The sequence below is a fragment of the Diadema antillarum genome, unplaced genomic scaffold (genome assembly GCF_040938485.1).
Source record: "Diadema antillarum isolate AM-2024a unplaced genomic scaffold, OU_Dant_1.0 seq00001097_RagTag, whole genome shotgun sequence".
Lineage (NCBI taxonomy): Eukaryota > Metazoa > Echinodermata > Echinoidea > Diadematoida > Diadematidae > Diadema > Diadema antillarum.
This window is the reverse complement of record NW_027271914.1, coordinates 525,691-552,763: the sequence shown is the minus strand read 5'-3', so window position 1 is coordinate 552,763 and position 27,073 is coordinate 525,691. Positions and strand designations below refer to the sequence as shown.

At 39.1% G+C, this 27,073-nt stretch overlaps 1 protein-coding gene across 1 annotated transcript; it reads right to left on the bottom strand.

Annotated features, from left to right (window-relative positions):
* Window positions 1-12,263: 12,263 nt before the first annotated feature.
* On the bottom strand, window positions 12,264-25,707 carry LOC139743568 (protein DEK-like). Its single transcript, XM_071654049.1, has 11 exons — window positions 25,651-25,707; window positions 23,861-23,990; window positions 22,990-23,142; window positions 21,369-21,445; window positions 19,833-19,930; window positions 17,511-17,647; window positions 16,738-16,943; window positions 15,290-15,512; window positions 14,482-14,540; window positions 13,682-13,834; window positions 12,264-12,680 (listed from the first exon to the last, which is right to left on the bottom strand). The coding sequence occupies exons 1-11, from the start codon at window positions 25,705-25,707 to the stop codon at window positions 12,669-12,671; spliced, it is 1,305 nt and encodes a 434-aa protein (XP_071510150.1). The 3' UTR covers window positions 12,264-12,668.
* Between the last annotated feature and the right edge of the window lie 1,366 nt (window positions 25,708-27,073).

The window sequence follows — 27,073 nt, the reverse complement described above, 5'->3', positions numbered from 1 at the left end:
TACAGTTGACTCTCAAGTTGTTTTGATTACAAATGTGTATACTGATGTATGTGTGATTGAGAAGATGAAGAGAGCTAACAATGCTGTATGCTGTAAAAGTCAAAAATTTTCGTGGTGTAGAAATTTTTATGCATTTTGCACAAGAAAAACCAGCGCGGAACTAAAAGCACACAAATATTTTTGCTTTTTGTGTGTAACGCTATTTGACGTTTTGATTCTGCATTTAAAAACACGCTAAATTCATCTCACCCGACTAAGCACAAACAATTACTTGTACGCCAATTTTTACTTTTACAGCACGTTGTGTTTTGCACCATGTTGATAAATATGCCCAGGAGTCGACTGATGCACATAATTCAGAACACTAAAAAATAAAGATGAAATGCAGTCAACCTTGCTTAAAGACACTCAGTCGTAGCGAGTGGTTTGTGCAGCACGGAGACGAACGCAACACGCTACCTCCCCCATTCTGTATCAAATGTAGTGACCCCCGAATAAGAATAGCGCTGGCTCAATGGGTCAGCGAAAAAACGGTAGGCTACAAGAGAGCTCCCTGTGCTTATCTCCTAACCCAAAATGGCTGTCCCAGCGAGCCAAGAGAGCTTCCGAATGGACGCATACTCTCAGTGCGCATGCGCATGAAGAGAGGCCAAAAGAGCCACGCGTCTTCTGACCTCTCTCCTCCAATCACCGCAGCTCGCGGTGACAATATTTGTGTATGATGCATACACACACACACACACACGCCACAGCGTCTTCTGGCCTCTCTCCTCCAATCACCGCAGCTCGCGGTGACAATGTTTGTGTATGATGCGTACACACACACGCACACACACACACTTGTCTCAGTGGTAGCATTGTCCCACACGTTTATGGATATAGCACCGAGTCTGGCATTGCGCAATTGCATGCACAAACTTCGGTCGTTCGGAGTTTACGTACTATTAGGGATGGCGATCGGCTGCCTTTAAGTCGATCTTGCATAAGTCAAATAATCGCCCAAGTCGAAGGTCTTATTCAAGTCCTCTTCTCTTGATATTCATTATTGCATTGATTGTAATCCCCCATAAGTTGAATTTTCTGTTAAAACTATTTCTTCAGTCCACATAGATTCGACTTAGGCAAGGTTGACTGTATTGCCTTACATAATACAATGCGATTTTCATCATCAGCAATGTGGGAAACTGCCAGCTTTTCTCTCAAATAGGGACACTACCTATTTTAAATTCCGTTGCTCTGTTTCTCAAATCACAAATTCAACTTGCGAAGTTATCTTGCTGGTCCAAATTTGCAGAGGTAACGGGTGTGCCAAACACATTGCATATACTTGGCTGTGTTGATAAAAATGTTGAGATCAAACATAAGTCGGAAAATCAAATGCAAGCCTCTGCATACTCAAATCTGATTGGTTGATACCTGATTTACGGTTGATTTTCTGACTTATGTTTGATTGCATCCTTCTTATGCAACAAGGTGTGAGGCCTCAGTTCATGCACTTGAGGGCGGGAGGCAGAGCAAAGTGGTCTTTGGGAGATTTGTATAATGTATGCGTGATGGAATCAGAAAAAAAAAATGAGGGCAACTTGGCTTGTCACTGGCTGATGTGAAGTGATTCAATGTGATAATGTGTGTCTTGATGCCATTTTTTAAGGAGTGTGTACATTTTTGTTTGTTTGTTGGGTTTTGGTTTTTTTGTTGTTTTTTGTTCTTGCATTTTATCTGTTCATTTTTTGTACTATTATTATTTGTCCATTGCAACCGAGATACTGGGTTACCCTTATACCTTATGTGACCCTGCACCTCAAAACAAACAAAAAGTTGCCAGACATGAATTTTTAGTTAAGACCATATTCTGAAAGAGCAGACTCTAAGCTTTAAAATGATGTGTAACTCAAATCAAATGGACTTTCCTAACCTATCTAAATATTGGAAAGAAAGCACAAACTCAGGAAAAGTGTGAACTGAGAAAAGAGGCTCTGAAGTACAGTGTCTATTCAAGCGCTTAATCTTTACCAAACCGTGCTGGCTGTGCGATGAATGGGACAAAAAACAGGAAGTAAACCACCAGAGTAACAACAATGAAGGGATTATCAGATTAAACTGAAATTAAGCATGCCTCATTAACACATTCTGTCCATAATTAATGCCAACTTTCAAAGCAGTAGCACTATCCTTTCAAAAGTTATTAGAGTTGAAAGTGAAGAGTGTGGACAAGGTTTTTCAGAAATGAAAAAGGGATTCTAAAGACACACCTAATCACACTATTCTACCAAAAAATGTTCGAGATAAACTGCTAAAAAAACACACTTTCCTGCCCGTTTTATGATACCAAATTTTAGCATAATGTAAAAGAAGACCCGCTCTTTCAGAAAATATGAAAAAGTCAAGTTCGGCTAGGTTGACCCATTTCACTTTAATATATTCAGTCCTCACGCAAAATCAGTGTGTGCAACTTTATGTTCGTTTTGACACAAAAAAAAAAAATTACAACGGTACCTTCCGCAAGGATAACTTTAAAAATAGTGAATCAATCCAAATACAATTTCAGGGTATGAAACTATAACTCATTTCCCACATCTTACAGAAAACCCCATTCGATTTGCTTCAGAGCTCAAAGAGAAATGAGGGATTTTGCAGAGCATGTCAGGAATCTCTTCCCTCAAGTTCTGTCTATTGTGTTCACGCACTAATATGCAGTTCCAAGAGCATCCAAGAGCTAAACTTGGAAGAATCAGACTCGTGACATGCTTTACAACAATCCACATTTCTCTGTGACTGCTTAACCAAATTGAATGGGGTTTTCTGCAAAATAGAGATAAGATGTTATATTTTGAGATCCTGAAGTAGCTTTTAGACGGTTAAATCATATTGGGTGTTATCAATGCGAAAATCTGATTGTAATTTTTTTGGGGAAATACTGTATGGCAAGGTCATCAATTTCACCTCATCATAACGAATACCTTGTAGATCTACAGTGGAAACTTGGTATAACAAGATCCTTGGGACCAAGACAATTTGTTCTTTATGTCAGATACATGTATTTTATTATAACAGTAGTCGATAACCAATACAAAACAAAGGGAATAGATTCATTGGGATCTGTATATTGAGTTTCCACTGTACTGAGAAAGAGACCAGCCAAATACCCATAGAATGTAACAGAAATCAGTACTGCAAAACTCGGCCTACCTCATAAGCAAGCTAGTTAAACACGATTTCCCTGTAGCTAGATTTGTAGTGCCAAAGTCCTGCACTAGAATTTTACTGTATGTCCCCCCCCCCCCCCCAAAAAAAACAAAAACAAAAACAAAAACAAAAACAAAAATAAAACAAAAACAAAACCAAAATGATAATAAAGAAATAGATAAAACGAAAATTACAGTGGGACCCTCCGCAACGATAACCGTATAAATACTGAATTCAAATACAATTTCAGGGTATGAAACCATAACTTATTACCCACATCTTGCAGAAAATCCCATCCGATTTGCTTCAGTGGTCAAATAGAAATGAGGACCTTTGAAGAGCATGTCAGGAATACCAAGTTGTGTCCATTAAGTTCACACATTAATATGCTGTTCCAAGAGCATCCTACTGCTAAACTTGGAAGAAACAGACCCATGTCATGCTGTACAACGATCCACATTTCTTTGTGACTGCTTAACCAAATTGAATGGGGTTTTCTGCCAAATGCATGTACATGTATAGGCAAGATGTTATATTTTTAGACCCTGAAATAGCATTCAGACATTTTAATCATATTGAAAGTTATCAATGCGGAAATCTGATGGTAATTTTGGGGGACATACTGTAAGTTGCCTTTGTTTGTGTGTTGAGTGCTCTTTGCCCCAATGTGTGCATATATTTCTGTATATCTGATTTTACTTCCTCATTTGGCGAGAGACCATTGCTCATATGCCAAGTAGATGGTGTAAAGGTTGCACAAGACTAAAGCATTAGATAACTTGGCGGTAAGCAGTGTAGTTTCCTTAGAGAGCTAGTAGCTATTGTAATATATTAAGTACACAAAAACATAGAGACCCCTTATCAGAGGAAAAAATTAACCTTGTCATATGTGGCGATGAATAACCATCCAAACCCAATCACAGCTTCAAGAAAAAAATTGACCCACAAAATATTACAAAATGTTTAGTTATTAATACGGTTGTACACGTACGTTCCGGTTTCACCTTTGGGAAAAATCAAGAAACAACAACAACAACAACACATACAAAAAGACAGAGTATGCATTTACTGCCATACTTGTTTCAATTTATTTTATTAAAAAAAGGTAATGTACAAAGAGGACTAAAACTTCACATTCATTATTATCAGCATCACACAAACCTTCAATTAAAAAGACGTCCCAGTATTTCTCTGACATCTCGCGCAACGTGCCGATATTCCCTCATCAATCTTGGAGTCTCCATATTATCTTCACAAAATGAAAATTATTAAAAATGAAAATAGCCGCTATAATAGCTGAAATGTTGCAAGAGCAAATGTTTTGTGTATACAGCAGAGTGACATGAAGTACAATGTGTAGGACTATGAGCTAGAGGTCACTGAAAATGGCACTCGGCGTTGCAGAACTGTTTAAAATCAGTTACTATGATAGACAACATAATAGTATGTGATGTCGGTAGCATTTTGAGGTGGTGACTGCCTGAGAATTAATAATCATCAGGCCTCTGAACACAAGCTGAACAGTGTGTGATAGACTGTGGACATCACACATCCATTGAAAAACAAACAAACAAATGTGAAATGACTCAACACATTTACTACACAAATGTATCACATTGTGGAAAACAATGGATATAAGGCATACATCTGGTGCTGAACAATCCACACAACCACTACCTGCAGTTGCCACAGAATTCAATTGCAGAGCCTTTTTTTTTTCTTTTCTTTTTTTTTTTTTTTTTTGACGCACCTGCCAACAGCCAGGCAAAAAAAATGAGCTAGCCGAAAGGGACATTTCTTGGAATCGAAAATGGGGCACATCGTAGGTGTGGCCCTAGGGGCCCACCTGGGGACTAATGGTGTAAGTTCTAGGGTGTGGGGTGCCCCAAAACACCCCTGCATTGGAGGGCTTTTTAATAAGGAACCCTAGCTTCACCAACAAACTAAATCTTCGACTTACTAGATTGTGAAGACTTGATTTTTTTTTTTTAAGCAGAAATGCCTACATGGTAGCAGCATCTGAAAGCAGGCCTGTCTAAAAGCACTACCATTTTGCCGTATATCTTTACATCTAGAGAGAAAAAAAAAAAGCAAGACAAGCCTTTATGAAGTAATCTGTATGATATCAGCATTGGGTGTGTTGATAACAGTCCTCTAGTTAATCAGGGAGGCTCAGCAAAGCTCCCCATGCTTTCTTCTCAGAGCTGACTTGGCAAATATCTCAAACGGGTAGCAGAGGCACGGTAGGAAACATTACATGCAAGTTTACCACGCGAGTGCGGTGACAGAGAAACATTCTCAGAAATACACTTTCTCAAAATATACATTCATTTCAAGTGTATCCGTGCATTGAAGTATACATGTATTTCATGAAACCACAGAGGCAGATTAGCACATATATACGAGAACACAAAACACACTTTAGCTCCAAATGATATGATTATGGTAGCTTTGTCTCATACAATATGTACGTTGCAGTTTGCATTGTCACAGATAAAAACAAATACATATTCACTTGTCGTCAATGAGAGATAATGAAAGATACTGTAATACATCTGTACAATGAATGTCTACACCACAGAACACAACCCTTGAGTGCCAGTGAGATCACATGGTTGGCACGAGTCCTCAGATCTTTCTCAGAATATTTTTTAAATTATTCTTTCACTGAATTGACAGCAAAATCAGAGGGTATATACATACAATTAGTGTACTTTCATTGCAGATGTTACAATGCATCAGGCTTGCTGCAATACGTTTTCTTTTGTCCATTTTCGTCCTTTTATTTCTGATTCTTTTTTCTTTTCTTTTCTTTTTTTTTTGGGGGAGGGGGGAAGAGGTTAGGTTTGTTCCCGCATGGAGCAAAAGCTTAATCAAACCAGACCATGTATTCCTGTTCATTTTATTCAAGTTGCTTGAGTAGATCCATGGGTACCCAAAAATGAGCAGAAGATTTCCATCTCTGAACTATTTCTGGCAAACAAAAACAACCATTCTACACTAGTACTATGTCACACCAACTTTGTGGGCTATGTCTTGTTACATTAATTCTTTAACCTTTCATTCTTTAATCTTATACACTACCAGGTATACACTTCTACTCACACTGCAATGCAGCATATGTTTTTGCAGCAGCAACATTGGTATTCGCACAATTTCTGGCAAAACTGTTACAGTTGCACAGCAAAGTCTTGGGGGGAGGGGTGGGTAGAAAAAATGCTTCTGAAAGAGCTAGACGCCAAATACACTACACCAAATTGCGGTGCAATAGACGGCCTGGCATAGGAGTATGCTTGCAGTATGTATCGGTATGTGCCATGCTTTTATGCATAGAAGACCCAGGACTGCGTCTGAGGGCACACTGGTCCTCTGTGTCAGATGCGTGTGCAAGGTAAACTGCTCGCGAAAGCTAACTGCAGAGAGAAAATTTACACGTCACACTGCAGTTGCTCAGTAACAGGTAGGGCAATGTGGCACTATCAAGCACCCAGGCACAGCAGGTGGCAAAACAAAAAACAAAAAACAAAAGAAAATGCAACGTCACGACATGTAAGTACATTGTAATGCCAAACCCACACTGCAACATACAGGAATACTGAATAACAGATGGGTCATCCAGAGCAATAGGATAACATGAAGAAAACACTACAGTTAAGCTAAAAATCTCGGTATAAAGAGACCCATGGGACTGAAATACACCTATTTTTGCCATTTTGTCATATTTTGTTTCTTCAGAGGCTTTTAGCACAATAAAAGAACAAAAAACAAAATAACAAAAGGAAACAGGAATTTGTTTCACTAGGACCAAAAAAAAAAAAAATAGTTATACAACAAACTCACACTTACAACAAGCTCCTTGGGACTACAAAAATCATTTTGTTTCTTTAAAAGTTTATAACAAAGTCACAAAATTTAGGGGGGTGGAGAGAAACTACATCATCCTGATTACTCTTTATTATGTCTGTGTTATCATGACAGTTTGTTGACTTCAGATCCTTACATCAAGTCTCTTCATATCAAGTTTTTCACAGCATCTGTGTTACTACAGACTTGAAGCGGCATGGTACACTAGTGCTCACTGGTATACTCCACTCAGCCTTCTACAACAATTTTTTTTTTTCTTTTTCTTTTTTTTTGCTCCCCATTCCAAAGGTGTGTGGCAGTTTGCAATCAGCTCCCATGAGTACAGCCAAGTGTTCAAGCCAAAACACAGATCCTAATTCTCATATACATGTACCTGCCGAACTGTCAATTTTCGCTCCAAACTGTACACATAATATGCATAAGAAATGTGTGGAAAAATGCTGTAAGAACAAGATTTCAGTTGTGTAATGATGAAAATGCGAGATATTAACCAACTAGATATATCGCTACGGCGACTAATATGCCTCCGCCATAATGCATGGTTCTCCTAATAGGTCTATAGTACAATGTCTTGACAATGTGTGATGACAGTTTCACACAATTGGCAAAATATTAAAATGACAGGTTTGACACAAATGTGCCGAATGTTCACTTTCCTAGAACTAGGTTCAATTGGATGAATGATTAAAATGTCAGAGTGCAGGTATTTGGGGAACTGATGATTTTTACTTGACTTTGACCCTTTTATAAGTTTATGCATTGAGTGATTTTTCAAGGTATTGAGAAAAATTATAATTTCAGTATCAAATGGGAAAATAGCATTATCTAAACCTGGCCTTTGACCTTTGACCTCACAGTTCAAAAGAGAATCACAGTTAGGTTGAACATGCATAAATATGTAAGTTTCATGATGATACTTTGAGTTACTTTTGAGATATGGAGGAAAAAGTGCAATTCAGCACTTTCACTTGACCTTTGACCTTTTGGCAAGAAACTTCCCACAGAATATATATTGGGTAATACATGTATACATCAAGTTTAAAAAAACAACTTCATTCATTGCATAAATATAAGGAAAGTAGTGATATTTTGAGGAGTTGACCTTGACCTTTGACCCCTGACCTTTGACCCACGACCCCCAACTTCCCTAGATAATCACTGCCCATCGGTACAAGCATATATACTAAGTTCCATGAAGATACCTTGAACCATTTGTGAGATATGGAGAAAAACATGAAATTTCAAATTTTTTTCACAAAATAACCTGTGACCTTTGACCCTGTGACCCTAAAATCCACACAAAGTATTATCCCCCAAGGATATACCCTCATACCAAGTTTGATGTAAAACCACCACACGATTCTTGAGATATCGACAAAAACAAAACGGGACGGACGGACGGACGGACGGACGGACGGACGGACGGACGGACGGACGGACGACCCGAAAACATAATGCCTCCGGCCACTTCGTTGCGGAGGCATAAAAAGGTTCACCAGATGTCCACAATCCCAGAACTTGCCCAATAGTGGTTGCAACATAATTTTTTCATGATCGACTGTCGATAACAAATTGAGCCACACCAATCTTCCGAGCTAGAGTAAATCGCATGCAGCTTGTTGGAAAATGCCATTGCAAAGGCTTGATCGATCGTCATGTGATGTTCTACAGTCCCACAATACTGAACAGGGAAAGCTATTCTGGAATAAAAGTTGTGTACTACGATCGAAATCATTCTACACTTGTGATCTCAAAATACTCCACAACAACTCATCCTCTTGGCAAATCGCATCAGCTAGGTAAGTTTTTTAGTGGACCCTTTCGATATATTGCAAGCAAATATGAAATGATGCAAGACAGATTCTCCAACCCTTTAGAGAACAATGTTTTAGCTTTAGGACCGAGATGAAGGCACATTTATTCAGTGAATTAGCATGCCTCCATATCTGCTACCTGCCATACCTGCCCTTCCTATATACACAGTTATCTCAAAGCAGAAACGACCAAAGAAAAGAGCCTTTCAACTTCCAAAACTTCCAGTTTTTGCAGAGAAGGTTATCGTGAATTACTAAGTTTTGACTCTCGCGAGTCTGGTGCAATTTTCAGAAGACGGTGTGTGCGAGATAGAAATCTCTGCAGCTGGACAATCTGCAACCAAAGAGCAATTTGGAGAGAGAAAAGGTGGGAGGAAAAAAAGAAGAGGGTTATCGATGAGAGAATATTCCTGAGTATATCATGGATGTTATAGTAAGTTGGATGTGAAGTTTTTACATTCCAACATTCAATTACATGTAGACTACATGCCTGCTATCAAATAATCTAATTCAATGGGGCTGTATGGAACTTTGCATTGCAAGATGGTTGCAATATTTCTGGCAAAACAAACAACAACAAAAAAAAAGTGGTAGAAAAAGTCAAAATGCCCATGACAATCATATCAGAATGTCTCGAACATTTTTTGTTCTTTTGCATTTTCTTTTGCATTTTTGCATTTTCAAATGCTGAAGACCTCATTTTACATGTGTTATCAAAAAAAGTGCCAATTGAGCCCAAATCGTATACTGTCCTAGTTCTGTGTGCTGCGATCCAACTGAAATATCACATAAAAAAGGTAAAACAAAGTATTTTTTTATCAAGAGTCTTACAAGTGTTTCCATGTTTGCTGCAACTGTGGCAAATTTCCAAGACACTAGTGGTAGCAACATATATACACTGTTCCTCTTTCAGAAGATAAATTGGCTGACTTCTCTCACTTGGCACCGCAACTTTGAAAAACCAGCACTACAAGTTACTAAAATCTTACACACACAATACATACATACATACATTTTTTTTTTTTACGCTATATACAGGAATTAGGAATCATTTACTCACGTACATTTCATTCATCACACCAGTACAGTCATTCTCAGCTTTTGGGCGTTCTATCAACAGAGTACCAAAGTGATGATATCACAGTCTTTTGATACAGCTTAGTGCTGGCTCCACACGAAATACCCTTACACACGGCTTCGGACAGTGGGTTGGAACTGGCTTAGCAACCGATGTTGTCACAGATCTATATTCGGGCTATGTGAGGTTGTTTTAGAACCAGTTTCCATGGCAACGAATGGCTACGATATCACACTTCAGTACTCGACACCCTTCCCACTTTAGGACTTCACCACCCACTGTGCCACACAAGATGATTATATCTGCTGGACATGATTATCACTTTCACTACTGGAAAACCAGAAATATTCTCAGCATGAAATTTTTTGCGAATTGGAGCCAACAACCTTTTTCGCGGCATGAAGTTTTTGCAAATTTCCACTGCCATTCAATGCACACAGTGCAGACAAGAATTTTCATGTGCATTTTTATTTCACGAATCTTGGCTCTCAAGGTCACAAAGTTAAAATGCACACAAAAAATTTCTGGTTTTACAGAATATTCTCGGGTGAACTCTTGGTCCAGATATCCGGTATTAAACAGTCTCCCTGTCACGATTACCATACAGGTCAACCGTGATCCCCAGATTTTCCTTACTGGATAGAGGGTGATCGCAGTGCAGACATTGCTGGGAGTTGCCAATTTGAGGATGGGTATTGCATAAAGATTTTAAACTTGCATCCCACGTAGTATCTCTCTTCTTATCAGTCCTTACAGTGATGTCATTTCTATTTAAAAATCAAATATGACATGTGGCGTTGGGTTTTCAAATAAAGAGATCAGGTTACCCAAGAAAGGCAGGCATGTTACATGTCGGGTCAGAGTATTCAGCATTGACCATCCACCCAGGGGACAAAACTGAAAATACTCTGCAAATTTTCTTTGGATTCCAATCCGTTCCATAATGGGGGGAGGGGGGGGGGATAGTTTTAAAGACTGAACAAAGACTATTAGTTGATATCCCATGAAACTCCCAAAGTACAATGAAATTGGGTAGAGGCTGATTGCCAAGTGGATGGGACTTTCTTTTTGAGCGCCACATTGGGCGAATTTGCAACATGCTCGAGCTGAATATAGCTTGGCTCCACACTACCCTATTCCAGTTACCTTCTGAGCATCTGAACTTGATAGGAAAATGAAAGACTCATGGAAGAATTTAGAATTTAATGTACTCCACATATTAAATGGCCTTTTCAATGCTAGTGATCAAGGTCCTTTCTTGAACTCTTTCCTTCCCTCCACTAGTTGTGTGTTTTCACTCCCTGGCTGTGGAATCACCAGTCCTGTCCTAACAATTTCCTGTCACAATATAAGTCACTTGGCAGTGTTTTTCAACCCAACATCGTAATAATTGATGAATATGTCAGAGTAGTTGATGGCACAAGGGCAAATAGATATGTTATATTTGAAGTATCATGTTGTACAAGAAACTCTCAACACTGGTCTATTCTACAATATTTATATGCAATCTTTGAGGCGGAAGGACTGTTACAAACACGACAATAGAGAAAGACAACCATAATAAAAATATCTCTTCTAGTGTTTGTTTGGGGGTTTTTTCACGCATTGCTCCTCCTCTCAAATAGTTCTAGAAACACATACTGTATACACCATATATTTAGCGATTTTGCGAATCGTAACTTACCCAACAATTTCGCGAGTGGATAAATTTGTGATCGTTGAGTACAGTATTGAACGAACAAAGGTGCGCATGCACGTTGCATTCACGTCGAGATCAGATTCAGTAATTTGGCATGTTGTTAAATCGTGAGCAGCATCTGACACTCAAAATTTGTGAGAATAAAAACCTAGCAAAAATACATGGCATATACAGTAATCCCTGCATGTGTTAGACAGTCAAGTTTTATTTTTACAACTCTCTGTTCATATTTACAACATCATGGGAGGGGGATGGTACCACAAATCAGCTGACAAAGAATGGACATCATAGAGGAGATATGATTAAATATCACATGGATCACCATTCAACTCTTGTACGTCCTCTCAAAAGATTAACGGAGGTACTGTCACCTGTATTGTGCCATAGGGTGTCCTAAAAAAACGTACAAGACAGAATCAAAAGTATAAACAGATTACACAGACGAATTTAAACCCACATCAGTAATTCACGGTTCACGGTCGGTGGATCTGTACTGAGGTTGAAACAGCAGGACAAGTGCCCAAAGAGATGCTGTATTTGTGAAACAGCATCCAAAGGAGAGGAACGAGACATTATCTCGCTCTTGGCATGAATTGGCACAGTCCAATACGTAGCAAAAAAAATGACAAGCAGAGTAAGGATGGGGGACAGAGAGTCAAATTCAACAATACCGAGAGAAGTTTTCGAGGAGTGGAAGTTGATAAAATAGGACACAAAGAAATAATCTACACACATGGAATTTCAAAAGTCTGCAAAAAAATCATGGTGGGATCTTCCAGAGAACAAACGTTCCACAGTGAGGAGTGGAAGGGAGAGCACAAAAATGATTTCCCCGATCAAGCAGACAATCGAGGCATCCATTCCCGAGAAGAGCAATTAGTGTGAACAGTGCCGGGGTGCTATGTTTTCCTGTCCACTGTTCCACGCCAGTGTTACAGTTCACTGTCACAGTTCCATCTGAGGGACAGAGTGCAGAGTCACCGGGGGACTGTTCAGGTGCGAAGTGCGTGAGGGCGCCGATCTGTCATCACGAAATGATCTGGAAAGGAGGAGCACGAGGCAGAGCGTAAGCACGAGTCAATGATACATTCAACTACGCATAAATCAACTACATATGTTGAATAATCGGCTAAGTCAATAAAAAGAAAAGAACCCAATTTACATTCACAGCCTGACATGTGTATTTATTTGTACAAGCAGAACACTGCAATCGCCAATGCTCAGGGTAAATTAATACTTCAGGCATAAAATGTATTGCAGACAGACAGCATGAAATTTGTACTTCTTACAATGCCAATCAAAATACAGTCTCTCCTAAAAGATGATGACCACTCTAATGGGTAAGGTTTACATTACCACAGACAATTGTTACAGATTTGGTTTGGACTAAATTCCATTGATACCACATACACACTGTTCCTACTGACACACAAAAAGACATGTGCATCATCTGTTTATTCAAGGGGGGACACAAGAGATTCAAATTTTAATCATGCATCTTGGTGGCAAATCTATTGGAAGCGTTTCCTTTTGGCTTCCCATAGACGAAAAACATGCATCCAGTAATTACTTGATGTACAGTAAATTTACTGGATGCATGGTAAGCTAGCCAATAGGCGTCTCTTACTGAGTGTGTGAACGCTTACTTAGTGCACAAACTCTTGCTACAAGTGCACGATAACAAGTTTACAACTGGCTATCATCAGTGAGGAAGTGCGCGGCCAGTAAAAATCAAACACACAGCTCTCGACCAATGAGAATGCAGAATTTTCTCCGCCCGTTCTATGTAATAGAATACCTGAATACAAAAATTACCCAAGTCCATTACAGAAAATTGAGAAAAAATAGAAATCGTGAAATAATTTCCTAATATCTTCAGTTTTTTCAGTTAGTGAAATGTTATTTATACAAATTTAAATGTAAAACATTCATTTGACTGATTATCTATCTTTGTACGACTTCGTAAAGGGCCTCCAAAGACGGTAGCCAAATTTGGACTTGGGTCATTTTTATATTCCAAGTATTCAATAGCTAATGTACCTCTCTAACAGTTGATTTGATGAAGTCCTTTTTGTGTTGCAGGGGGAAGTCTGGATAGGAGTCGTACACCCTCCGGCAAACCATCTTCATGGTGACCTCCTCCAGGTTGGCTCCGTCCAGGATGCTTTGGATCGTTTCCCTCAACTCTTTGTCCTTTACAAATTAAATGAAACAACCGGATATTCAGAGCAAGATGCTGCCGCATTCACGGTCGGAAATGAAATCTGTTTTGATTTCTTGATATTTTGTCAAAAGAGCATTGGAACAGTGCATACTGAAAGGACTTCAGACAGCGTTACTTCCACTCTGGTCTCAAGCTGAAAATATATGCAATTGTCTGGACTTTATCTTGTATTTGTTTGCTGACAGTTTATATTCTGCACTCTTCATTGCTCTATCTACAAAAAAAAAATAATAATAAATAAAAATAAAACAAATAAAATAAGTAAATAAACAAAAAATAACAACATCGGACTGGATTTTCTGTTCTTTTAGATGTTCCTCTGTTTTGGTCTGTTTGTTTTAGTTGGTTGCTTGTCAACCAGTGGTAAAAGATTCAGTCAGTATCTTGTCGATTGCTCAACAATCAAACACGCTGCAAAATATTTCATTTAGCTTTTATTTGATGAGTATTTGCTAATTTCCGCAGAGCCTTTGCAAGATAAGACAAGTGAGCACTGTGTGATCATCACCCGATTCTATGACCTAAAAACATTACAAAGTCTTAGATATTGACAGTTTCCTCCAACAAAAGATGACTCTTGACTGTTGACTGAAGTTGTCAAGCACACAATACTCACCGTAGGGGGGCTCTTGGATTTCTTCACCAGAGGCTCATCATCTGAACTGTCTCCGTCATCTGCAGAACACAAACAAACAGAAAAATCAACGACACTTTATACCGACAGATTCACAGCTTGAAGGACTTTATCCCCTGACATGCCAAAGATGTTAACTAGCACAGAACTTCCATCTTTATCAGGCCCACAGGTCATATGTGCGGGACAGAACCCATATTTGAAACTCAAAGCAATCTTTCACACACTGTACATGCAACAGTGTACTGAGAAAATGCAATACTTCTAACACAGCTGCATTCATCCTTCAGCCCAGATATGTTTCCAACAATGTCAACATCTGCTTTCTGAAATCAGCCGTAAAATGTCACATGAGTTTGAATAATTTTAGCAAGGATCCATGGATAAGAAATATCTATGGAGTTCATATTGCAGATTAGGGCAATACAAGAATGATATGCATTGTTATAAAAAAAAAAAATCACACACATACAAAATTCTAAATTTTAATAATGCCTCCGGCACCACTTCGTGGCGGAGGCATAAAAAACAAACATTTCACAAATGCAAATACATACTGGTGGTTACTGGTAGTTGGTGAGTTAAATGAAGGGTTAAGACCTGACTTTAATTGGAAGACTTCAGAAGTTAGCCGTCAATGATAAAGCAACTGTCACTGAATAAGGTTACAAATATTTCAATTCAATCTCATGGGAGACCCCTTTCGTCAGTGGATCCTGAAGATCCTCTGCAAGCTGACTTCTACAACAGATATTGAAAAAACAAAAATCGAATCATTTTGACAACTCACCAATCTCATCCACTTTTCTCTTCTGGGGCGTCTTCGACTCATCTTTTCTCTTCTGTGGTGTCTTCTTGGCCTTGGCGGGGGTGGATTTGGCCTGTTTGGAGGGCGACTTGACGGACATCTTCTTCTTCTTGGGGGTCTTCGTCTTGCCCTTGGGTGTGTCCTTCTTTGATTTTTCCTTCTTCTTTGGGGTGGATTTTGATTTGGTCTTCTTTGGTTGCGACTCCTGAGGGGTAAGGAATGAAAAATTGGCATTGATGAGTTACAAATTGTATGTGTGCGGTATTTACACTTTCAAGGATACCCAGTGTTTGTCATTCTTTCCGAGTCTGCAAAGCCATACAGTAGGTGGAGATCACAAACTGAAATAATATTGTTGTTCTTGTTGTTGTTGCCTAAAATGGCTTTAGCTGAGAGCTCATTGGCAGAATATGACGAGCTGGTATGTATGCCTTTCTTGAAAACATTTATTGTTACAGTGCGCAATACCAATACTTGCAAGCAGAGTCTAATTCGCAAAGCACACATCACATATCTACCTTTACACTGGCTTCTACTTACAGCCTGCTAACCAACTGTTAGCCTTTTACTCCAAGAGCCAGCCTACCACAGTCCTCAATCAAAAAAAAAAAAGCCTCAAATTCTCCTCACCCCCTCACCCCCCCCCCCCCAAAAAAAAAAAAAAACATACAAAATTATAGAATCAAGAGCCCTATGAACATTCTCCCTAGATAAGATAATTCAGAAATGGCTGGTATAAATAGGAGTAAATATTTCTTGCTCCAAAATGAATAATAAGATATTTTAAAGGACAAGTCCACCTTCACATACATATAGATCGGGTGAATGCAGCAATTTTAGTAGAAAACATCAGTGAAAGATTGGGGAAAATCGGACAATCTGTTAAAAAGTTATGAATTCTTAAAGCATCTGCGAAGCTACTGCTGGATGAGAAGACTACTGCAGTGTATGATGTCACATGCCTAGAATGATGTAAGGAAAATATCTACAGAATTTTACAAAATTTCATTCTTTTTTTTTTTTAAGTGTACATTTCCTTGAGTTGTCCCTGACATATGATAAGGGTAATATCATTCTCTCTGACTTCTGAAAAAGGGAAGTTGAGTGCTCTTTTATTATGCGAGAAAAGATAGAATATGTCCAATTTTCGTTATATTTTCATTATACTGTTCTACACATGTGACATCACAAGCCGTAGAAGTCTTCTCATCCAACAGTGACTGTGCAGGAACTTCAAAAATTCATAAATTTTAAACGGATTGTCAGATTTTCCTCATTTCACTGATGTGTTCTATCAATATTTCTGCATTCACTTAATCCATATGTATTGTATAAGAAGGTGAACATGTTCTATAAGAATAAAACTTTCACTGTTCCCCCTATTATCAGTCATTATGCCATCAGAGGCAGTGATTGACGTAGATCCTTACTCCTTCTGCCACACTCGTGTCCAAGCTCTCGGCGGTGGTGTCTCCCTCCGTGCCGTCTTCCGCCGTCGTGTCCAGCTCGTCCTCCTCGCTGACCGTCGAGGCGTCCCCTCCGGCCGCGGTCGCCTTCTTCTTCTTCCTCCCCGGGCCTCCTGACGACGGCTTCTTGGTCTTCTTCTTGGGCTTGGTAGACTTCCTTCCACGCTTCCCTGAGAGAACATGAGGCAAAAGTAAACTTTCCATTGGTTTTGAACGTCTTGGCAGGAATCCCCCACAGATCAAAAAATTACAATCTGCAGACAAGCATTTCGGATTTGCATTTTGGGCTTCTAAAATTTGGATGGAACTGCCATCTGATAAGGCAAATATAAATGTACATCTAGTACAAATGTCACTTAGAAATTTTAATTTTTCGTAATGGTTTATGTATTTTCCAGAGACTTTCAGCATCTCAACTCAACCTGCACAAAATTCTGTTACAGTTGTGCAAGACAGCACACCATGTTAAAACTAAATAAGTACCATTGATTGCAGTTACAAAGATCTCACTTAGACTCCTGATCACCCCCTCCCCCTTGCAAAATAAACAAAAAACAAAAGCAGCAAATGAAAATGACTGAATGACTGTAATGGATGCGATGCCATTTCTTTATCTCATTCTAATACTCTATGAATAGCAATGCCTCATTCCATGAACACAATGAGAATATTCTAAGAATTTGCTCTAAATAACTGAACAGAATTAAATGGCATATCCAGTCCTCTAGAATGTCTACCTTTTTCCGGTGGCTTCCTTCCCGAAGGCTGCGGGTTTAAGCAGAACTCCATCAATCTCTCCATCATCTTGTCCTTGGTACCCTTCTTCTCAACGTCCAGAATAGTACAGAGCTCCTTCTGCCCCTCCACGGTGAACCTTGTTGAACAAAACATGATAGATTACTCAACCGATGACCCCATCTCGGGCGCCAATGCAGTTCCGTATCCAAGTGGCTGTTTCAAATTCCCTGAGCTGCATGACAATGTGCCAAAATCATACATTTTCGAATATATATCACATCACTCACATGAATATGAACCGCAGTGGAATACGGGTAGTGTCGACATTGGCTCCAGCACTTGATGTCGTCACTCAGTACAATAACACACAGTTGCAGTTGGTAGCTACAATTGTAAGCTGCACACTTACAATGTAGTTAGACGATAACAAAAATCTTAAAACTCACTGCGACCATATTCTGTTTCGCGACTATATTAAAATATTGAAGCCAAAATGGGCAGTCCCTGGGCCTGTTGCATCAAACTTTTTACCAGAGAAGAACCCAGGTTACAACTGAAAACTCGCGTTAGCATGATTCTCCCATTGACTTTCACACAGGAAAAAGCTCTGTCAAAAATAACCCGAGTTTTCTCGGGTTAAAAATTTTATGCACCAGGCCCCCAGTGATCCAATGTGGTTTGAATCCATATAAAAGGATACATGATGGATTATATTTTGTGCAATTCTGACGCACTTTTTGTGACACAGTGAAATTCTCAATACTCATGTGGTTAGGATACTGTATTTGCACAACCTTCTCAATGTGATATTTTGTATTCAATACATTATTTTCTTCATTTGTGTATTTTGGATTACAGTAATGACTGGATAACCCATGAGGTTGAGGTTGCCCCCCCCCCCTTTTTTTTTCAAGTGGATTAAGTTGTGTAGCATAATGCATGGAGAGTATTATTATTTTACGAAATTACACACACTCATTATTAACTGTACAAACAGCACACATAGTACGTTACATCACACAATTATTAGGTTGGTAGGTCTCTAAACAAGTGAGGTTGAGCCATTTCCGAGGTATGGAAATTTTAGAATTTTTACTTGACCATTGACCCTATGGCCCAAAACTTTCCCTAGAGAATCTTTAATTGGTAATACATCGCACATACACTAAGTATCAAGGAAATATTTTCTGGCATAGCATAGATATTGGGGTAACAGTGACAGTTCACAAATTTGACCTTGACATTTGACCTTGACCATATGCACCCAAAAGTTGATAGGCACAACTTTGTCCACTCATACAAACATTTGCCAAGTTTCACTGGGATACCTCAGACAGTTTGTAAGTTATACTGTCCACATCCATTATGCATTAATTAGGAATGATAAACATCAATGCCTAACACAAAGGCGTGTTCACCAAAAATAACAAGCCCTTGGAGCAAAACGTGACCCCAAGGGCATGCTTTGTCATCTTGGTGGAAAGTTTGATTTAGTCCAAAAGCGAATCTCTGCAAGCCATACGTAGGCCAGAGAGAATTAGAAATGGACAATTGTGTGAAATCACGAACGCAACCACTTCACAAAATACTATATATGTGACCCTGCATCACAAAACCAACAAAAAGTCGCCAGACATGGACTTTTAGTTTAGGGCAGATTCTGAGAGAGCAGACTCTAGGCTTTAAAATGTTGTATAACTCAATTCAAATAGATTTCCCTAACCTATCGAAATACTGGAAAGAAAGCACACACTCTGGAAAAGTGTGAACTGAGAAAAGAGGCTGTGAAGTACAGGGTCTATTCAAGCACTTAATCTTTATCAAGCCGTGGTAGCTGTGCGACGAAAGAGACAAAACACAGGATGTAAACCACTGTAGCAACAATAATGAAGGGATTATCAGATCAAGCTGAAATTTAGCATGCTCTATAAACACAGTCTGTCCATGATTACCACCAACTTCCAAAGCAGTTGCATAATCCTTTCAAAAGTTATTAGACTTGAAAGTGAAGGGAGTGTAAAGGATTTCAAAAAATGAAAGGGGGCCTCTAAGACCTATCTGATCATTCTACTCTCCCCCCAAAAAAGAGCTGTAGGAAAACTGCTGAAAACACACTTTCCCATTCATGTTATGATCCTAAACTAAAGAATAATGTAGAAGGATAGCTCTTTCAGAAAATATGAAAAACTCAAGATTGACTCGGTTGACCTATTTTACCTTTTTTGAGTCCTCACATTAAATCAAGGGGTGCGACTTTTCGTTGGTTTAGTGATGCACGGTCACATATGGAAACTATCGAGACACATGTACACTGAACTCACTTGACCAGCAGATTCTCCCTCTTCACGTACTCTGGGTCGTCCTTCTCAAAGTTGAATCCGCTGAACTCCTTGCAGTTCCTTTTCGTCTGCCTCAGATCCTGCAGCGGGGGAGTGTGAACGATGCAACAAGTTCTCAGAGGGGAAGTCACATGACAAGTCACATGATTCTCATCTCACTACCTTCTCTATGGTGTGCACACACTCCCTTGCAAGCAGTGAAATCTTTAACCCGTTTAGGACGGACTGATTTTGCTACAACACACATTTCCCATAGACACCTGCCCGAGTATACTCGGGACTCGTCCTTAACGGGTTAACCTGCACACACATGCCGTTTTCCTGTTTTTGTAAGCCCATAATTACAATGAACGAATGCAACACAGATTCTTTCGCTACATTTCATTTCAGAGTTAAACTTTCATATATGAGAAGGAAAGGTTCAGGTAAACCATCATCTCACGGCCAAACTTTCGAACACGTAATGCAGAACTACAACTGAGGTGCCATTTCAGAGCCGTATTATCTTATGTATTCATGAATACATGCAAAAAGTATTAATGCAGTGCATTCTCCATCCTTTTGAATGGTGACCTTGAGTCTATGAAATGATTAGATGACTGATGCATTTCAGAGTGGTCATCCAAGATAGAAAAACGATAAGAAATTGACATCTACAGAAGGGATCAATGGGTCTTCAATGAAGGTTTCACAATAATCTGTGTCAATGAAAATTAGAATTAAAATAACATTGAAAAAAAAAGACCAGAACAGAGTCTCTCTGAAGAGGGAACTTTTCAGTTAAAAGATGTACATAGCTAATTTTGAGTGAGCCTAAATACCAATGTGCCCAGTGTTGTTTGCTGTCAGAATGGTAAGTCGTCAGTTGAGGCCAGAAATGCAGTTAACGTCTTGCACTTAATCCTATTCTATAGTGTCCAAACGTCCTTCAGAAGTTTCAACTTTCTTTTTCTACAGTGTCCAAATGTCCTTTATAAGTTTCAACTTTCAATAATAATACCATTAAATTTGTAATAATACCCAGGAATCATATTAACCGCAATCATCAATACACAGTTCAACAGAAACAGAACAGGGCATACAGAGAGTGTATGAGTCTAAGCAATAGTAAGATCAAATACATTATGTTTATTCCTTCAAACAGTTCTTGAAACAGATTAATAAAAATATTTCAAATCGGCAGAGTAATGTCAATTACTGCTGACATTTCAACAATCAGCCAAAAGTACAAATTGGATTGAATCCAATGTCTAATGAATTATAAATGTGAATTGCATTTCAGAGTTACTCTGGTAAGAAATTGGTATTCATTCTTGAATAATCTCTACTGAGCTACTTGAATTGCTAAGTGTGACAGATCACCTCACACCCTCTCATTTCTTTACTTTATAATGAATCAATTTCCGATCAGATCAAGATCTCTAATGATTTGGAAATAGCAACTACAAACTGTAAAACTGCAGTTCTCACTGTAGGGCAGAGATGTGCCAACTGAGGCAGAGTTTGAAGGCGACTTACCTTGACAGTCCTGCCAAAAAGGAACTTGTGCAGCGGCTTCAGGTCGGGGGCCTTGAACTTGTCCAACTGGTATGCGACTACGAAAATATTTAGAAAACAAATCACCAGTAATTAGCTATCACACAAGGTATCATTCCTGAACTACTGTAACTGCAGGCAAGTTTAAATGGACAGGGTGCTACAAATGCACTTCCCACTTACGAGAGGCAGCTGACACTGACTGTTAGGCAAGTAAAATGAAAAAGCACTTGCCCGTTATCAGAATGAGGCCCATGCTAGAAGGCCTATCTTGGCAAAAAGGAAAAATATTTTTTTGGGCCTTGATGGAGCAGGCAGTAAGATATCATCAGAATTAAGCACACTGATTGGAAAATGTAATAACTCGAACACAAGTGTGACTGCTAGTATATTGCAAATGTAAAGAAATCACAACAAATGTTATTTTCATATTTGACACTTAACTATGATACAATGAATGACAGAATACTGTCAAATGAGGAATGTTCGTGTGCTTTTTAATTTCGCGAGTTTCACGAGACCCAAGATTTGTGAACTTAAAATGCACACAAAAGTTCTTGTCTACACTATATGCACTGAATGTTAGAGTTTCATGCCGCGGACTAGGCCGTTGGCTCAAATTCGCAAAAATTTAACGCAGCGAAAATATTGTGTTTTACCCGTATCTGTCAACAAACTGCAAATGTTATATTTCCTTGTTGCGGTAGATTACAAAAAGTGCAATATATCTTAGTCATAAATCATTCTGCTTTTGCTAACTCTGTGCACAAGAGGTTGAGTAATACCTTTTGCATCAAGGGTGTAAACAAACTTCTGGGAAATGACCGTCACTATGACCACTTTCTGCAACTACAAACGATTTGGTTTGGTGAGTCATGTCTGAATCTAAATATTCTGATAACCTACTTTGCCTCATTCAGGAAACAATCTGGTGAACAGTTTGAGAACTGCCAAACAGATTTTTTTTTTTCACTTTTTTTTTTCTGATTGGATTCTCACCATAACAATTTCATTGATACCAGGAATACTGAAACCAATCTTGGCATCCTAAATCTTGGCTCTCATTGTGCCTACATTGTACATAGCCATTTCCCTTTGTCTGCTGGCTTTGACCAAATGATGACATAAATGGTATTCCGGGGTACCAAACAAAAATTAGCCATTTTGTTGAATTATTTATTTTTTTAAAAAGGTTGTACCCTGGGTGCCAAAAAGAGGAAATTATTTTGGTGCTGGAGCTAGCGCGCGCTAGCCACCGCACTGCACGGCACTAAAGCACACGCTAAGTAGTGGTATCGCAGCTTCCATGCACGCATAGTATAACATGCAGTGGCATGGGAATGACTATGTACACGCACACACAGTGCATGCATTTTTCTCTGGCTGTCCTCAAGTGGACGTGAGGTGGCGCTACACAACACGGTTACCCGGGGTACTACGGTACCCAGGGGTAACGCGTGATGCATCAAATGTGCAAAATAAAATGATCAGTTTACAATATGAAATTGTTTTTAATAATGCTTCCATAGGCAGCATCCTACAGGGCAGAGGCATAAAGACCTCACTCTGCATTATGTTTGTGCTCTCTTCTTCCTTTACTTACTCATTTCAATGTCTCCAAGTTTCACTCCCCGACCCGTCGGAACTTCAAACTTTTTCTCGGGTGTTTTTGGCGTGTCCATGACGACAAGGCGCTCCACCTTCTTGCGATCTCTCTTTCCAGTCATAATCTGAACCGGCGCCTCCACGGATCCCACTGCACAGAGAGGAAGAACGGGGAGAGAAAGAGAAAACAAAAACAAAAACAAGAAAGATTAGGAGAGAGCAAGACTTTTGTAGTTATGGCTTGACACCAAACACAGGGACTCCAACTCTCCCAATTAAATTTGAATTCTTTCCTTCTCTAGGTTTATGTATGCGTGTTTCGCTTTAAGATGTATTTTCTTCCACCGGACTTAAGAAGTTTAAAATGAGACTAATATAGCACCAGAGAGCATCACTAAAACTGCAGCTCCAAGAAATTGTCCAGTGAACATAAAAGTAGAGTTTCAGTGCACTACTGCACAGAATTATATATATATATCATAGAGTCTTCTGAGGTTGCTTTCATTTTTTGTTTGTTTATTCGTTCTTTAAGGGGGGTTGTCTGAGGGTAAAACTGCTCTATAATTTTCTTGATACCATTTCAGTACCAACACAATATGAATTGATAATAATGATGTAGCCTTTTTATCAAAAGTTTGAACTTGTTGAATTTTTTAAGCAATTGTTTGATTTTCCATAAATTTTTCTGATGTGTTTAACTGGCATTACCACATTCACTGAATCCACATACATTGTACATACATGTACGTGGTAGCTGGGGTATATCTGGTGAAAACTGCCCTTTATGTGGGAACCATGGAGTTTTCCTCATCTTTTTATGCATCAATTAGTTAGACTCTCTGTAAGCTGGAGTCCAGAAGATGACTTACATGGTAGTTCTTCCTCATCGGACTCCTCCTCTTCTTCCTCCTCCTCTTCTTTCGGTTCTGCCCCATCCGCCTCATCCACCTTGTTCTCCGCTGCTACTTCATCAGCAGTATTTGTGTCCATTTTCTCTTCCTGGTTAGTGAATAAAAAAAAAACAGATATGTCATGCAATCAAATAAAAGGGAATGTACTATGTACAGTGTATTTACAGCTGTAACATGTAAATGTGATTGTGAGATTCTTACCCATTTTGTTTTGCCTGCTTCATAACTGTCCCTCTATTACTCACAGTATCACCTAGGCTAGACAGAAAAATCTGTCTGTTCAAAGGGGTTTTACTGCAATTTTTTACCTATTGTAAAACACAATATTTTCGCGGCATCCCCGCATGAAATTTTTGCAAGTTGCCTCTAACATTTTGAAAGCATATATAGTGTATACAAGAAGTTTCGCATGCATTTTAATTTCGCGAATCTTGGCTCTCGCGAAACTATTTGAAATATCAAAGATTTGGATGGAATTTTCATGGGAAAGACACAGCTACCGGCTCGTCAGCACGCTAATAATGCGCTGCAATACTAAACAGATCGTAAACTGATCACTGACGAATGCACCCGTTCACGCGCCAATTGCATTGGTTTCCATGGGTATGCATCCCCCAGCTCCTACAGTATCGGGCATGAGAGCCTTTATTTTATAGTCTGTATTGGAGAGGGATTCCGTAGACCCAGACATTGTCTCCACACAGCCATGGAACATATTCCTGACAATAATACACTATACAGACTGATCTTTCACCGGGGGCATTCCATGAAGCATTTTGTCAGATTTTTTTTGACAAACTGTTACAAGCTAGTGAAATCCTTGCATCTGATTGGCTGAGAGCAAATTTGTCCGACAACTTTGTCGGACAAAATGCTTCATGAAATGCCCCCCTTGCCTGGTCTGACGGTGGACTCTGAGTATTACCAAACTAACGTTAAGCCCTCTCGCTAACTGCGACCAGCCCGAACGCGAACTGTGACGATATGTACAAGGAGCCCCCTGCCGTTACCCTCTTGCAATCATATTTTTCATAGACCTAAAAGTGTTAGATGGTCTAGTATTTAAATTTTATTTTCTATCTATTCTATTTTAAGAAAGGAAAACAAAATTAAGGGGGGGGGCACACCGTGTGCGCCATGCAACGGTATCAACTATCATGGGGGGAGGGGGGTATCAACTATAAACTCATCTTCCCCCGCTCGCTCGCTCGCTTCGCCAAGAATCTCACACTGTCTGTACCATATTAGACTGTAACGTTAGTGTAACAAAGTGTCACATGTGCCCCCTCCACCCCCCCCCCCCACACACACAAACAAACAAACAAACAAATAAAAAGTGTTTTAGCGCGCTTGGTTGCGATACAGTCAGTAGACAAATGCCACTAATTTAAGTCAAGCACATCTAACGTTAAATATAATGCACGGAAATTCAACTAGACTTTCTGTAATTCAGTGAATTGACCCAATTACTACCGGTAACAACACGCACTCCACACACAGCAGCATGCGCATGCAGCACGCACCGATTCGGAAGAAGTCCGGTCGCGCACGTCGCGGTCACAAATCACACAACGCTACGGCCTACGGCGGCAACTCCAGCCAACAAGCAAGCATGAAGCAATCAAGTAGACACTCAGTGTAACATTTGCATCCAATCTATCGTAATGTGCCACTCATCCACAAAACATATCTCACGTGAGCATCATGGAAGAGGTTCAGAGGAAAATCAGCGTTCCGAAAACACTCACTTTGGGTTCATTTTCCATTGTAATGCCGTTCTGTTGCTCCGAGGACATCGCAGACATGCACGTTTTCCCACACACAAATGATCGGCGTTTGCAAAATGGCGGCACCCATGGCGCGTGTGTGATAGCCAATGGGAAAAAAGATTCGCATAGTAAAGTGGTCGATCATTCAGGTAGCATTACCTGCAGTCAGCTCTCTGCTCAGCGACTTCTACGCCCTCTACGGCTACAGATTGTCAGTGAAACTTTGGTGTTGTGCGTACGAAACGTGAGAATGTTACAAGAAAAAAAATGAATACAGTTCAACAGTCTTTTACAAAGAAAACAAACAGATTTAGGTCCCATGTCTGTACGTGTATAGGCAATTCCAGCAGAGACACGTGTTGAAGACGAGAAAAGTCTTTGCACATGAATCAATCACGTCTTTTATAAATGGGTATAAAATATTTCACTGTATTACTAAAATTTTGCGAGGGTAAATTATTCATTTATAATCAAACTCTGATGGAGAAAGGTCATGGTTTAGCAATTCAGTCAAAAGAATACGTGTAGATATCATTATACCATACCACCAAGATACTAGTGAATATAGTGCTGAATATGTAGTAGTCATAAACCTATTATGAAGGTATATTGCTCTATGTTGCATTTCATTGTGTTTAGCTCTGTCCATGCCACGCTAATCTTTTGTCCATAGGTTTGTGCGCGAAATTTGTGCACATTTGACTCTATGATACAGAGAGGGTTAAAAGGAATTGCCAGAATGGGGGATACGACCACTTATTACTATTATTGTTATTATTATTATTATCATTATTATTATTGTTATCATTATTAATCTTATCATTTTCATTATTATTAGGCCAATAAAAAGGGTTTTTTTAAATTTCAGGGGAATGACGTTGCACAATATTTTTCTGCAACACTTTGTAGCGAAGCAAACACTGTAAAACTCAATATGGTGAAGTACCAAAAAAAAAAACTTGAGAAAACAACCGAATGATTAAAGAAAAAAAAAATCATGCCACTTTACCTGCGGAATAAATAAAAAAAGAAACACACAAGAGGAGAAATCTCCAAAAAAAAAAAATGAAAGTTGTGAAATTCGAATGAGAACCTGTGAAATACAGGAAAAGATGGCAACTGCACGGAAGCGAGAACAATTGCACTATTGGTATTGAAATATTGTGATATCGTAATCATGAAGAATCTTTTTTTTAATCTCTAGAGACGAGGACATTTTTAGGGTCAGTGGTGTTATGCCAATACAACTTTTTTTCTTGGCGTTATTATTGCTATCATTAATATCATTATTATTATCATTATTGTTATTATTATTATTATTATTATCATCATCATCATCATCATCATTATTATCATCATCACCATCATCATCATCATCATTAAACATGAAACAAAAACCAGA